The sequence below is a fragment of the Acanthopagrus latus genome, chromosome 6 (genome assembly GCF_904848185.1).
Source record: "Acanthopagrus latus isolate v.2019 chromosome 6, fAcaLat1.1, whole genome shotgun sequence".
In the NCBI taxonomy this organism is placed as follows: domain Eukaryota; kingdom Metazoa; phylum Chordata; class Actinopteri; order Spariformes; family Sparidae; genus Acanthopagrus; species Acanthopagrus latus.
In genome coordinates, this window is record NC_051044.1 from 13,506,383 (window position 1) to 13,522,092 (window position 15,710).

General features: G+C 40.5%; 1 protein-coding gene across 3 annotated transcripts; it reads left to right on the plus strand.

Moving 5' to 3' along the window:
* The first annotated feature begins 1,056 nt into the window (after positions 1-1,056).
* odad1 (outer dynein arm docking complex subunit 1) lies at positions 1,057-7,910 on the plus strand. Of its 3 annotated transcripts, none has more exons than XM_037101159.1 (15): positions 1,057-1,202; positions 1,908-1,986; positions 2,089-2,188; positions 2,288-2,477; positions 2,590-2,715; positions 2,877-2,990; positions 3,092-3,159; positions 3,244-3,431; positions 4,729-4,863; positions 5,190-5,272; positions 5,618-5,786; positions 6,900-7,063; positions 7,162-7,265; positions 7,354-7,444; positions 7,531-7,910. In XM_037101159.1, exons 2-15 carry the CDS (start codon positions 1,920-1,922, stop codon positions 7,630-7,632), a joined length of 1,701 nt encoding a protein of 566 aa, XP_036957054.1. In that variant the 5' UTR covers positions 1,057-1,202; positions 1,908-1,919; the 3' UTR covers positions 7,633-7,910. The 3 variants fall into 3 exon arrangements, with proteins under 3 accessions (XP_036957054.1, XP_036957055.1, XP_036957056.1); XM_037101160.1 differs by having other exon boundaries at positions 1,058-1,202; positions 2,092-2,188; XM_037101161.1 differs by having other exon boundaries at positions 1,142-1,165; positions 2,092-2,188.
* Positions 7,911-15,710: the final 7,800 nt, after the last annotated feature.

Here is a 15,710-nt window from a genome sequence, read left to right on the forward strand (position 1 = left end):
AAATATAAACAGTGTGAAATTTGTGTTTCCCTTTAAAGTCACTGTGTTTACTCAGTTTATTCCGTCCTCAAAACAGTTTGTTTGTTAAGTCCGTTTAGGCATAAAACAAAATCAGTCAATGAAGATCTTTCTCTTCTGATTAAAATGTATTCCCTAATACTACACAGTGCACCTTAAAAAAAAAAATAATAATAATAATAAAAAATAAAAATAAACAGATTCTGACAATCAGGCCAAGAACTGATCTCTATTATCCTTATGTCTGTCCATGCCCTAGATGCCCTAGATCATAACCTGGATTTGTTACAATCTGTGGAGTAAAATTAAGTCAATTTGATGCAGAAACAACCTTTCAGCCACAAGATAGGAGCTGTAATCACTTTTTGGCAGGTGAAATACAGCCTTTGATGAGTTGTATTGGCGCTTTAAAGGTATTTGAATGGGTAAAAAGTCTGGATTGTTTATAATGTGTCAGCTATAACCACAAGAGTGAAATCAATTAATTTTAATGCAGAAACAACCTTTCAATCACAAGGTAGGAGCTGCAATCACTTTTGACAGGTGAAACACAGCCGTTCATGAGTTGTACTGGCCCTTTCAAGCTATTTCAGCAGGTAAAAAAAAAATTGCTCATAATCTAGGGCACAGAACAGGTAAAATAATAGACAGTAATAAGGATAATTGCAATAGAGATCAATTCTTCATTTTATACATTACCCATCTGTAAATCATGTTAATAACAGTCTAGTTTCCAGATATGGGCCTAATCAAGGATATGAGACACACAAACACATATTAACACTGTACACAGTACTATTTCCTGTGATCAGGTAAATTATCAGATTACGATATAAACTGCAAACACTTGGGCCACAATTGTGATTATTTGGTTACAAGAAACGTTACAGACATACCTTTGCTATTTCCACGGACATGAAGTTAGTTGTGCGTGCAGTTATGACTGTTATATCCAGATAAAAACAGCTGTAGATGCATATGAACTGGGCGACACAGCTTTACCAGGCCGTGCGCGCTCCCGCGGAGCGGACGATCGCTTTTTGGCACCACACCGGATACGTCACGGCTGCCTGAGAGGCTGGGAGCGGGAGACTTGTTGTCCTTAGCAACAGTTGCTATCAACTCAGGCTGCTGTGTGTCCCGAGAGGTGACGCTGAGTTTTTACTTTTTAAAACTTTGAACTGGTGAGATCATTTCTTATTTTTCCTTGACAGTAGACACTTCTTCGACACCAGCCAATGCTCAGTATTTCTCCCGTAACAGCTAGCAAGATCCATGGCTAACCATGGTTGTTTACTTTTAGTTTGTCAAGCTAGCCTAGATAGCTACTGGTGAATGTGTGTTGTGAGCAGTTTTAGTTGGCCTGTTTTTTTTTTTATGGTTAAGCAACCTAGAGCAGCGCGCACTAAATGTTTGAGAGTTTACTGTAAATGTGTGTTGTTCAATGTAAAACTAATGGGGACGAACTTCACATTCTATACTGTGAAATGAGATGCATTGTCATTCAGAGTGCATCAACTAAATCAAATAGATTATCTACTTGTTTTTCAAGTAAATACTTAAGACAAAAAGACAAGTATATCTATAGCAATTTTTCACATAAACTGCCACTTGAGAACTAATACAAGAAAGAAACTGGATATAATTTCCCATTCTTAGTTCAAGTCTTACTTTAGTGATGTAATACACAGAAAAGATCTGTCAATCAAAAGATGCTCCCTGGTTATCACTGAAAAGGATTATTTTTTATTGTCATATTCAGCTTTCAGTCTAGGTTTGAAAGCTGAATATGGGACTAAATGTCTAGGATTAATTGAACTTAATGCTCAGAGAAGATGACACTTAAACTCACTCAGCATCACTTTGTTGTTTATGTTTATCACTTGAAGCCGAGCGTCACCATGCCTCGAGGCAGATCAGCCATAAGTGCACGCTCAGACATCAGTGAGATGGATACTGATGGCACAGGTAATGTTGTTATTACTGACTATTCGATATTGATGCTGTCTATCTTTTGTTGTTGAAATAGCTATAATGGGCATGTGATGTTGATTTGTTTTTTTATTAAAGCAGAATCAGAGCTAGCCAAACTGCAAAGACAGTTCAGGATCATGGAAGGAGATCGTCAGGCCTACAGCCTTCAGGCTCGTGAGCCGATCCGCAAACAACAGTGAATAATCACCACACCTATATCACATTTTCAGCTGTTTTAGTGTGTTGTTTTGTAAAATTTGACTGATCGGCGGTTGATGTGTGATGTGGATAAAAGGCAGGAGATAGAGAGTCTGCTGAAGGAGCAGGAGGAGCTGCATCGAAACAGATGTGCGTGCAAGAGCTTTTCACAGCAACAGCCGGACAGCGAGGACACGCAGCGTCTTCGCACACTGCTGGGGCAGCAAGACATGCTGAAGGAGGAGCTGGGGAAAGAAAAGCAGTGTCAAAACGATCTAGAGAAAGAGGTGAAATAAGTCCTTTTCACTTTTAAGATCATAATTTTGGCATCACTTCATGTTTAATCACAATTCTGGTCACAAATCAAGGTTTGCCGTCATGTGTATCTAATGTGAGCAGATCGCAAGCATGCAGTTGAAGCTGGCGGAGCTGAGAAAAGGGGAGGTCAGCACTGGTAATAAACAGAGGTCTGAGGATCGAAGGACTCGGAAGGCCATACGCACTCTGGAATACAAACTGGACAGAGTAAGCCATGAAACTCAATACAATAAAAACACCTTTTAAAACAGACAGATCTCATATCATTACCATGTTCATTTATAAAATGTTTCCACAAGTACATGTCTTAACATATTATTGTATTGTATTGTATTGTATTGTATGCATATGTTCTGTGTCTTGTCCAGGCCTTAACTTGCTTCAGTGAGCAACTGACCAGGAACAGCCAGCTCAGAGAAGAGTTACAGTCTCTTCATATTGAGCGTGTCCGTTTCCAGCAATTACAAAAAAGGCTGGAGAAGGTCAGAGGTCACACCACAGATGATTTTTTTTTTTGTTTAGCATCCTTGTTATTTAGGCCATTATTCAAGCACCTCTCTGCGTTGGCTCTTGTGTGTTGTAGGAACTGGACGATATCCGCAAGAAGATCGGGGAAATCGTCAGCCTGTCCACTGCTGCTTATGATGTCAGGTCAGATTTGAGCGAGTTGTGTAATATACTAAAAGTCAGGACTATGGTATGACAATCATGATCGCTCAATATCTCGTATCTCAGGGAGGAAGCCATGTCCAAGATGACCATGATGAGGGAAAAGGCAGTGAAGGACCTTGCCCAGTTCAACGCTGAAATGAAGGAACTGGAGAGGGTTATTGCACATGAGTGGAGTCTGAAAGAGTTCATGACTACCAAGTGCAGCGAGAGGAGTGGGCAGGAGGGTGGCCAGGAGACAGGACACAGGCAGAGTAAGGCATATTATCCTGTAGCTAATAATGTAGTAATCATCATAAAAATGGGAAAAGTGACAGTGATGCTATCAGTGATGAGCAGTGATTATTCAGTGGGGAATCCTGACAATTATCGGCATGTGCCTCATGAATAACCAGGCACAGTCCCCTACAATATATCCCATGAGCACAAGCTAGAGAGAGGAATCCCATCTGGTGAATATGTAGCACAAACATTAGGTCCTCATAAAATGATGAAAAAGAGCCTACTGTAGTCATATGGAGAGAGGTTTTAGGGAATAATGTACGTTCTCGGTGTTGTACTACAACCAAAGTACAGATCCGATTCAAAAGTAAACATTTAGAGGCGCAGTGAACCTTGAACACTGATTCATTATTCCTTGTCTGTAGAATAATTACAACTCCGAGATAGGACATTTGGCCTTGGTGAAATAAGTGCCATACACCTTATATCCCAGTAGATGGTAGTAAATCTCAATAGTGCTCCATGTCAAACTTCACACGGAAAGCAGCCGTCATGGAGTTTCATTATTAAGATGGTACAAATGGTGTTTTCTGGTTTTCACAAATGTATGTTCAGTATGTGAAATACTTGCTATTTAGAATGACATAATATAGGCACAGCTGGGATGAGGCTCGCACTTGGCACAACCCTATTTTGACATAATTCTCATAGTTTTGTAAATATTCCCACATATAATGGTTGCACTTGCAGATTTGAATCAACTTATTTGCAGGGTTGGGAGGGTTACTTTAAGAGTGTATTCAGTAATATAGTCCAAGTATTGCAATAGGGAAATAGTGTACCTCATCGTTAATTCATTACTTCGTAACAAATGCAAATAAAGACTATAGAAATGAAATACCAATAAGATTTTTTCTGTAACTTCACCAGAAGAGTATACAGTTATTTATGCACAAATATACTGTACATATACTGTACATGTAGAAAACCCAGAAAGTAATAGTTCTTTAGTGCATTTTTTTGACTTTGTGTCTTGGGGGGTGTAGACTGCAACTTAATAGCGTTGACACAGTGTATGACATCTTCATTATTTTATGTCCTCACATGTATAAGAATATATATATATATTTCTTTCATATATTTTATTGCTGGTTTATATTTCTGTTCAGTCAGGAAAAACATGAACATACATTTTTTACATTACTGTTAGCTATAACAGGATTTTAAGGCAGAAACACTGTTAACAATAACAATCATATTGGCTCAGACACAAACAGTACTGTTTGATACTGATACTGAGCTGATGTTAATGCCGCTTGTTTGTCCCAGTGTCAGAGCTGAAGGAGCAGAGGAGGGTGGACTCAGGGGAAGAGTCTCTGGACGCTCTGGAGGAGGTGTTTAAAAGGATCCAGGCTGTGACAGGGGAGGACAACCTGGACATGCAGGTCACCAGGTTCATCCAGGGTAAGTCTCAGTACTTTCACCTGACTATTTCATAATCAGCCATAAACAGAGACAATGCTTCTTACAGTTGTTTTTGGCTGTGGAGCCCATCTTGGTTACTATTGTGTTTATTGTATAAACAATGGCAATTACAGACATCTCTTTACTCTGAGATGGACAAAACATTTATATAATGTACATAATATTATATTTCTCTACCTTTTTATAGGAACACTAAACACTCAAGCTAAATCTATGCAAGGTTCCACTTTGATAAGAAGAATAATTTGTCTCAATTTAAGAAATTTAAATGCATAGCTTTTCTGTGTTGCTGTTTCGCTGTGTAGATGAAGACCAGAACTTTGCACTCTTCAATTTTGTAAATGAGCAAAACAACGAGGCCGAGGCGCTGAGGGATCGAATCAGCCAGGTGAGTCCTCTTCTTGACTGTGCCTGTGGACACACTCCTCCTTAATTTCATCCATTTTTAGCTTCATAGAATGTGCTTTCCATCTATTGTCTGCGTCTACAGTGTGACAGAAGAACACGTTTAATTCCTTGTATGAAGATTGCAAGCATTTACTGATGAGAAATTAAAAGGCTTGGCATTGGAAACTTTGTAGAGAATTCTTATTAGTTTTAGTAATGTGAATGAAAGCTGAGGAGGTCATTTTTGACGGCAGTTATAATGACTGAAAGGGAGCATGTAGCTTTCTTTAGCTCATAGCAGTGATCTATCAGTTCTTCTGTTTACATGGTATGTGTTTGTCTGCAGATACAAGCAGAGAGTGAGCAGTGTCAGGAAGCAGGTTTGAAACAGGAGCAGGATCATCGCTCTTTGCTGAAAGACATTAATGAGCAGCAAAAGGAAACCAAGTCCCAAGCTGAGGACTATGAGCACCAAGCCAGCATCATAAGTGAAATCCTGGACAAGATAAAAACAGGTTTGGGAACAATTTGTTTTGCCAGATGCAATGTGTAGGAATTTTATTTCGAAAGTTTGAAAATGTAATGAACATGATCAACAGAATGTAAAGAAATCACAATTTTTACCTTATGTCAAAGAGGTCAATGATTTGGGTTGAAGAAATTTCCACTAATATTAAGTAGTTAACCCCAAGTCTGAAAACCTCTTTCTCTCAGCAGTCCAAAGCTCCTGTGCTACTGTTGTAAATACACTCCCCTGGTAGTCAGGTCACTCTATTTGTTGGGAGTATGAAATCAAGGAGTCCTATTCTATTCTTACATACTGCGCCTTTAAGTGTCGGAAATGTCTTGATTTCCTGGGAAGGATCCTAGAAAGTTGTAATTTGGTAGTAATTATATGGGCAATCAAGACAGTGTGAATCCAGTTAATTTGTAGCACAAACTGGAGTCTTTTATTCAGTGCCCATCAAGTCAGATGAGAAAAGACACTTCCGAAGAACAGGAATAGTTAAAGGTGCAACAACTGAGTTGGCTACCTGCTGAGTTCATACATACAACAAATAGGTGGCGACATATTACCAGAGTAACCACTAACAGTTGCTAAATGTAGCTAATGCTGCCAAATGTAGCTTTCTTAACAAGTAAGCTTGGTGAGCTGTGCAGCTTGCGGCCCAGACTTAGGGCTTGTGTACTTAGGTAGTGTATACGCCACTGGTACAGGAGCTTTAGACCAGGATGGGCTGGGGCTAGCTGGTTAGCATGCTAACTTCAGTGAATATCTTTGCAGCACAATACATGGATTTTATGTCAAAACTGCTGTTTATTTACATTCTGTGATCATTTTAGCAAAAAATCATACACAATGCACCTTTAATGAATAATCATTTAATAGTTACACAGGTGACATTACACTTTTGAGTAATTCTTACAGGAAAACACTAAAATTATTGTCAACTAGGTGTTGTTTTTTTTTCTCCAGAAAACATTCATGACATCTGGAAATTACGGACCTGTAGATTTTTCTTAACATACACGTTTATCTGCATACATTCACACCAAGTGATTACAGTAGATTACGCAGACAGCGACAATTTTAGATACTCCTGACTTGAGTTTCTCCCATCTCACAGAACTGAACAGCATCTTCTCCAAAATAGAGTGCGACCGCTCAGTGATTGAGGATGCACTGGGCTCCTCTACAGGGATCAGTGAGAACAACATCATGTCCTACCTCGGTCTGGTGGAACAGAAGACCAACGAGCTACTCACCATTCAAGCTTTCCTCAATTCAAAAGTAACCTGTCGTCCTACATGCATTTCTGTCCCACGTTTTCTTACATATACTACCTGTTGTGTATGCAGCACCAAGTTATTTTCTTTCTCTTCTTACAGGATGTGGAAAAGGACTACAATCCGAAAGACCTGGCCACATTCCTTTTGGGTCAGAATCCAGAGCTGCTTCAGCAGAATTTTGGCAGCCAACTTGCAATCAACAGGTGGGCCTCTTATCTGTTCATTTTGATAGATCTATAAATACTTTGAGTGTCAGGTTGATGAGTGTGTCTGTGTTTTTGGACTCCTCAGTGTGGATTATGAAGCAGAAGAGTCTCCTGTCACTGATGAGGAAGAACAGCCACTTTCTCAAGATGAACTTCGCAGTAGAATAATGGAAAGGGTTAGTGCGATCAGTCCTCCACTTGAGTGATTTTCTTATGGTTTACGTCATGTTCAGTAAGTACTTTTTATTGATTTGATTTACAGGTTCTGCAGAGAGAGAGTTCCGTCCGGCAGGCAGCAACCAAAGCGTCAAAGATCAGTCAGCTGGACGGCAGACAGCGCTGCCTGGAAGACGCACTGATCTGACACACTGACCTCATCAGCACATTAAAAATGAGATCCTCATCTGCTGCTGAAGGGCCTTTATTGTAATATAGATCAATCGGGGTCATGAACCAGCTTGATTGGCCATGTTGAAAAGTTGCAGCTTGCACACGGAAATATTCAAAGCTTAATTGTGTCATGTGTATGTCACCTATTATGATGAATCATTGGCACAGTCTGTATATTATATCTTGGTGTGATTTGTTTAGTTGTAACTAATTAGGTTTGGAGCTATAAAGATGCCTTTTCAGACTCTGGTAGCCAGCTGTCCTTTTGATGTGTGACTTGCCATCTGGCTTTGACTACACAATCTGGTCTCAGCGCAGCCCTCCCTCGCTGGCAAGCCTTCATTACATGATACTTGCTGCTATGCTCAAAAGGAAAGGTTGGGGGCAGCAGAACCTTTTGTAATCATAATTGGCATGCTGAGACCTTGGTTGTGTTTCCAAAAAAGAGTGAGAAGATTTTTAGCGCTCAGTTCACTGTACACGTTGATTTTGAACACATTTGTGTTGGTGTGATTTTTACGAATTTGCTTGAATGAAGTCTTGTCATTTATTTAGAATCTGAGATGACTCAAATAATCTGTCCTTTATGACATCGACATTAAATGAGCACTCTGTTCATGTACACTACAGTCATTGACATCAGCCCCTGTTAATAAGACAGTCGGTGTGTGCAAAGTTAAGAGACTTTCATTTTGATCCTCAGGAGTTTCAAATGTCATCTTATCCAAACATCCTGGAGCGAGCCTGTGGTGGGGCAAAGATGTCAGTCACCGCCACAGACAGCAACTTCCTTTGTACAAAAGAGTTATTTTAAGAAAACATATTTTTACATACAGCTCAGTGAAACAATTGACAAAGAGTGTGACTATATTTAGGTTCTACAGCTCACACCGATGCCATCGTACTTTCTTTCCGTACAGGGAAAAGGGGGCTGATCTGACAGAAGTGTACCTGTCCAAACAAGAAAAAAGACATATTCAGGTCACTATGTTAATTATCTAGCCGCTGTGGTTTTAACTGGCCTGTCCTCTTAAAGGTTTTTCCCCAGGTTGAAGGTTGTGACAGGCGATTTCGGGAAGTGAAACTGCCACTCTGTAAACATTTATGACTGATCGACCAATGGCTTGGTTTGCTCAACATAATCCCCCCTCGCAGTCTCAACTGTGTGGCTATGAAAACAGATTATCAGAGATAAAAGGGCGCTGTGGAAAAGCAGAGGGGTGGCGGTGGTGGGAGATGAGATGGAGGAGGCTGCTTTCTTTGAAATTCTACTCTCACTTAGCCCCCTCCACTCCCAACAAATTCTCTGTGCACACGGCTCTACGCATTGCCATAGAAACCTTCCTTTTAATCACAACAGAAACCTCATTTCCTACTCCTGACAAAGAGTCCTCATTGCCTGTAGAGACCGCCCGCATCAGCCATTTCCAAGGCCCACCTCCTTCAGCAGGCTGCACCTACCAGCAGCAGCACCCCCTCCTCTCCATATAAGCACATTTTCCACCTTTTCTCCTCCTTTTGCTCAACAGCTCCTCCGTTCGCTAACGCACCTTTCACTAATCCATTGTCATTTTCTTGTCACGCTTTTGTATACACTGTGGGCGGTTTGAAATTGTGGCATTTAGTTCAACCCATCCCCGATTAAGAGTTTTTTAATCCAAATGCTCACACACCCAACTGTGCAAACAAAAACATGTAAGCACAGGTAGTGTTTCTCCACAGTCTCCATGCATGCCTGTTTCCCTCAGTCCACTCCGCTGGAGTGCATTATCCCGTCAGGCAGCCAGAACTTTATCTTGTTCTGCAAAAACTGTTGTGAACTTTCGTCTCTCTGCAGGCAAAGTTGTCACACGAGCGCCGTCTACTTCCTGTCCCCGGTCTTGTTCTGCTTTGTGAACAAACTATGTTAGCACTTACAAAATGCCTTGTTCCCTTTATCTCAACACAATGCTGTTATCTGGAAAACACCCCTGTCCCCTGTCTCCCGCTCTGTCCTCCCTTCTCTCTCTGTCTGGTTTGTGTATTTGGGACTTGTGCCAGGTATTTCCCCAGTCAGTCTGCCTGCACCCAGAATGCTCCATCCCCTCAACGAATAGCCCCACCCCCCTCCCCCTGCCTCTCTCTCTCCCCCCCCCAACACTCACAACCTCCCTCCCACCCTCCCATGAGTGTTGCTAAGCAACCGCCCGCCATGAGCGCTGGTGCATTTTCCAGCCAATCAAATGACTGAACATATTTTTCGAAACGGTGTAGAGGAAGGAAAGAGGATCTCACTTCTTTATCACGTCTCTCTTCATTTAGAGGATTTGCATTGCAGGTGCTGTTTCATCCTGCTGTACATGCACGTTTTGGAGAAGTGAGCCTTTGATCGTTTTCATCACTAGGATGTGCTCGCAGTCCGCCGCTGGGTGGCAGCAGGATCGGTTTTCCCTGCTACCAGGAAGGCTGCAAGAATTTTTTTTTTCTTTACTGCTGTTGCTAAGCAATCCTCACTCTCATGTCTTCTTACCTGTGAAACATTTGTGATTTTTACAGATGTCCCTGACACCATTTTGTCTTTGTTTTCACCATTTTGAAATGTACCATACTCCATGAAAAAAAAATGGTTGCACTAAAAAAGAAAAAAAACAATAATAAACTATTCAAATCCAGAGCATCAACCTTCAAAACCAAAATATGATCACAATTCAGATCAATCGCAGACACAGATTCTTGCTGAAGGAAGGAATGAGATGGCCACCGTGTCTGAGATCCAGTTTTGGGTTAAATGTTAGCCTTGGGCAGCCTCAGTTGACATCATGCAGGAGGCAGGAAATGTGCTCTTGAGCGATTAGGCCAGCAGCTCTTGTCTTCCACTTTACCAGCAGTGGAGAGATCCATGCGCTCTGTGGGTTCATATACATGAGAGGCTTCTCGTTTTCTTTGTGCACAAAAATATTGCAGAAATTTGAATCCACTGCTTTCATGTTTCAGGCGTGATCCAGCTGATCAAGTCCCATTTGAATGTTTCTTTATCAGTGATTTGTTTAACACTCTCCAGGTCCCTCTCTGAGCCCCCCCCCTCGGTCCCCCTGTGTGCGAGTCCCTCATCTCAGCTTTGGTTGCTGTGCAGATGGCTCTTTGTTGGTGCTTCACAATGGGTCTAAGGTCAGTGCGCCTCATGCCATCAACACACTCAAACTTCTCCACTCCAGCTGTCTAGTGGCTTTATTTGCAGCATATCCAAAAAAATTCTCAGTCAAGCATCAGGGGCCACTCTTGTGTATACGGTTAAATTGTGGTCTTGAATTTAGAGGAAGTTATAAAACCGCAGATGTAGCAGAGAGGACCTCCCACGTAAACACGTTAAGAGATATCATCTTGTTTTTGTTTTTTTCAACATCTGAAACCACGCCTTTTGTCATAATCTCAGAAGCTCTCATCACATTTCTTGATTCTTCATTCTTGGATGTGTCAGCTGGAGGCAACCTTTGCATCTGAAACAAAGCAGACAGCAGAATAACAGATCAGCCAGAGAAATAGAAATGCAAATCCACCATCTGTTCTGTGGTCCCAAACCAACCCTCGTTCATCATTCAAGAGAAAATGCAATAGTTACACATAGCTTACCCCTTGATAGTTATTAAGAGGATAACAAAATGATACGTTCTGTCAAAACATAAAAACAAAATGGTAGGGTAACAATGACACATTTATGAAAGCTCTTAGCGCACTTAAAACACTCCGAGTCTGGCTGTCATCCAAATCAAACATGGATGACACGCTAATCTTTAACATGCACATATAAGCATCGTCATTCTGTGTAAATATACATAGATTTATAGTCCAATCATGTGCCAAGACAATTAAAAAAGAGGTTGTGCTTCGTCCTTTGAGGAACGGTACATATTCTCATTGTACAGAGGCAAATCTGCAGAGCAGCGCAGGGTTCAGCAGCAGAGGGCCATGAGGTCTTCCTCAGCAGGAAGGAGCAGGTAGAGTGAATGGCGGGAAACTAGAAGGAGGAGGAGCATTTCTTGCAAAGCAGCTGGAATTACTGGAAATTTCCACTTTTCTCTGGCAAGGCAGTTCCAGGGGTGGAGCTAAGAGGTGAAGTAAATGAGGTGGTGCAGCTGAGGGTGATTTTTAAGCAGTGCAGAGGGACAACATCTGCTGCTCCTTCAAGCACAATCTCTTAAATATCAGGTTTATGAAAAAGCGAAAGAGACAGATTTAACCTGCATGCTAATATTGCACAGTGCTTCGTTATTAGTTATCCTTTTTCATGTTTCATTGATATAATGCTATAACATATCATGCATGGACGCATTCACCTTTCGTCAATATCCATGTTTTTATTAAGCATTCCCATGTTTGCTCCATTATGCACCCTTACTGCACTCAAAGTCAGAATCAGAACATGAGCCAACATGGCAGCAACAAGTTATTGAGTCATTTTTGTGTGTTTTAGACAAGAAATCGGCGAAAAATTTTGCACAATCATACAGCAAACACAGACAATCGTGCTATTTCAGGTGTGTTAATCAGGTCATCTGACTAATAAACTAAAGTCCTCACAAAAAGCAAGAGGTTTTGCAAGACCTATGAAAGACATTGTAAGACGATACAGTGGTGAAGCAGAAGAAATGCATTATGCATGTGTGGTATTGGTTTTGATACAGTGTATGATGTATTATTTCTGTGTGAGGAGGGACAAAGTGCTCGCTGATAGATGATGTGCAATCGGACACTGTTTATGGTCAAGGATTGAATCACGCTTGTCTTTTGCTATCCCCTAGTTTGACAAGAAATAAATACAAAGAGATGTAAATACATGTCATTTCACATCTGATAAATTCTTTGACATCTCAACTTTTTTTTTTTGCTCTGGTCTTTTGGGAATTAAAGAATTCTAGCTGAAAACTTAAAAAAAAAAAGATAACTATAATTACCAACAGAATGCAAATGAACATCAGTTTTGACAATATTATGTCTGTATATTGTGTTCCAGAAATATTTAAAGTTAGCATGCTAACCAGCTAGCCCATCTTGGTCCGAATGCTCCCGTGTTACCAATGTAAACACCAACACATCACTGGGCCCTGCGCTCCCAGGCCGAACCGCTGGCTGCACGGCTAACTGAGCCACCTAGCTTAGAGGGACTACAATTAGCAGCAGTTAGTGGATACTCTGGTGATATGCTGCCCCGTTTTTGTTTTGAGTATAAATTTGAAGGGTGGCCAATTTTTACATACTGCACCTTTAAGATCGATTTCGTTGTCGTTCCTTTATGCTACTTGTAAAGAAACACAGATGAATGAATAATTGTTAACACATCTAAATTCTACAATTTGTACGTATCATTTAAAGAAGAATTTTCTGTGCAGCAATGTGAATACATGATACATTGACACATCATATCTGTCATCCATTTGACCATCTGTGCATCCACACATTGACTCATCTTCTAACAGCTTTTCAAAGTCAGGGTCGCTGTGGCAACACAGTCAGAATAATATCCCGGGTGACCTTTTCCCAGCAGTGTCGCCCAACACCTCCATCAAATGATCCAGTGCCAGCTGGGAGATGTTGTCTCTGTGGCATATCCTGGGTCTGTTCTCTGCTCTTTTTTCCCCCCAGTCCACAGGCACAACATCGACTGTGGAGTTTCAGCTGCTTGTATTCGCATTTCAGTTTTGCTCAGGTGAGGGACAAATTAAAGACGAACAGCTTAGAAGTATGTAAAGGCTCAGCTGTCGGTTCAGCGCCATGGACCAGTGGCTGAAGCATTTTACCATCGCTTATCTTATTATCTGATATACAATCATTGATAATTAATACCTGAACTCCTCCACCTGAGCGCCCCTCTCACCTGAATGTAAACAGAAGTGAGAGAATTTGTTAGCCTCATTTTAGGAGACAGAGATCCTCCTCCCACTTATGTTACACCCAGCAGCAGTTGGGCTCTTGTGGTTCAAAAGTAGAGCCAGAGACAACAGAGTTGATAATCTTATGTTAATAGAACAACATTCTCCAGATTTTGGCTGCACCTCGATATCCTGCCAAAACATGGAAGGAGACGACGCACATCCTTGAATAAATCCAACACCCGTTTGAACTAAAACGCAAGATAGTGCCATTAAATCCAGAGTGTGGCAGGACCAAAAGACCCGCAGCATCGGGAAACATTTCCCAAATCCTCTAAGCACCTACAGACTAATCCATGCGACACTGAAGAGACATAGTCAACAGCCCCAACAATATCCAGAGCAGCAGGATTTCAGGATCTCTTGGCACTGTGCCTCTGAGAGGCTTTGGTTTACATTATGTCTGACACTTTTTTCACATAAGTGTTTCATGCTGCATGTTCATTTATTTTCTGTTTTCCTACCTGACATCTGTTTTTACTCCTACTATTTCATTCAAACATATGTATTTTACACCTACAGCGTTAAATGCTCATTTCACACACATTTGATGTGAATTGTGATGTTTTTATTGCCAATGTTTATACTCAATTTCCTTTTCCTCTTTACGTTTTTTGTTTTTTTTTTTTTTTCCCTCTTTTGGTCAGTTCTATCAGCTGCTGCAGAAGCCTTAATAGTCCCCAATCAATCAGTACATAACATTACAATAACTAGAGTATACTATTTAATGTTTTACATCTGTGTTGATCTTAATATGTAAACAATTTAGGCTACTACAATTCATTTTTATTCAGGATTCAATTATTGTCATTTCTTTCTGTATTTGCATACATTCAAAACAAAATGATGTTTCCACCCAGCCCAAAGCAACGTGACAGAAGAATAAAGACACCGATAAATATCTCAAATAGTCCATTTCTGAAAGCATTTCTAGAACTGGTATCACAGGTAATGTAAACACAGAACAGTTAGCAGCACAATGTGGTAAAGTACTCTGAAGAGAAAGTGCAGTTTTCCAAAGTTCATTATTATATTTTTATGATTAACTGGAAACTTCATGGACCACTTGAATGTAAATTTATAGTATTTTGTTTGATTGTATTTGGGCCTACCCATCCATGTAATTATGTACTTATTTACTTTTTGTTTATTATTATTATTATTATTATTATTATAGTCTTGCTGGTTTGTCTTTTATTATTTTTTTGTTTTATTCTTGGGTCTTTGTATCTGTATTAGGAGGGCTTTTTTTCTTTCATGCAAGAATGTTTACAACATTTTGAAATGAAGGTTTTTATAAAGATAACAATGAATGGTTTACTTCTTGCACATCCATATTCATACATTTGTTTTTGTTCTATTCAAATTCCTCTTTTTAGTACATGGTGTGTTACAGTTTACAGAAAATATGTTGTTTATCGTTTAACTCTTGGTCATACAATAGTTATGTTTTGTCCTTTGTTTTTAGGTTTCATCATAAAGACAAAACATATGACCCACATTGAAAAAACAGACTAGACGGACATAATAAATACACCAAAATTGAGTGTACACAGCACATATGGCAGAGAACAGCCAACATATGAGTACGGTCGGAGCTTCTGGAGGTCCTGCGGTGGCTCTACTAGTGTACATGTCGTCGTCATTGTCAGTGTTGACTGTACTTAATCAAGTTAATTATGGATCAATAAGAAGAGCACGCTTTCTCCCTCTCTGTGCATTCAACTGGGCAGTCCCAGTGAGAAGTCAACTTAATGTTGTTGCCTGAAATTCAGAGAAAGCCAGCCAGACCATGCAGGACACTACTGTGCAAGACAAAAGAGCTCCGTTTGCCCCCACCAACTCCTCCAATTATCGAGACCCTTCCCCCGCCTAATCCTGACCTCTGCTCTTTGATGGGCCCCACTTTGCTCTACCCCCCTCCGGGCACTGACATTCCTCAAGTCAGGTCAGTCCTTTGTCCTGAAGAAATTAGGGTGAAATTAAGGTGCTGCATTTCTCATCCTATATCCTTTATCCCCTGACCCATTAGCAAAGCAGGAAAGAGTCTAACAATCAAAGAAATGTTTCCTCCTGTTCTGGGAACCGGTGCAAAACTTTACTTTCAAACACGTGTCTTTATGGACACAAAGAGTCTTTTCTTTTA

Excerpts from the sequence above, each read along its gene's own strand:
- odad1 (XM_037101159.1), top strand. The coding sequence starts at position 1,920 with ATGCCTCGAGGCAGATCAGCCATAAGTGCACGCTCAGACATCAGTGAG. Across the intron at positions 3,160-3,243 it reads ACTGCTGCTTATGATGTCAG|GGAGGAAGCCATGTCCAAGA; the intron begins GTCAGATTTGAG and ends CTCGTATCTCAG. Across the intron at positions 7,266-7,353 it reads AGCCAACTTGCAATCAACAG|TGTGGATTATGAAGCAGAAG; the intron begins GTGGGCCTCTTA and ends TGGACTCCTCAG.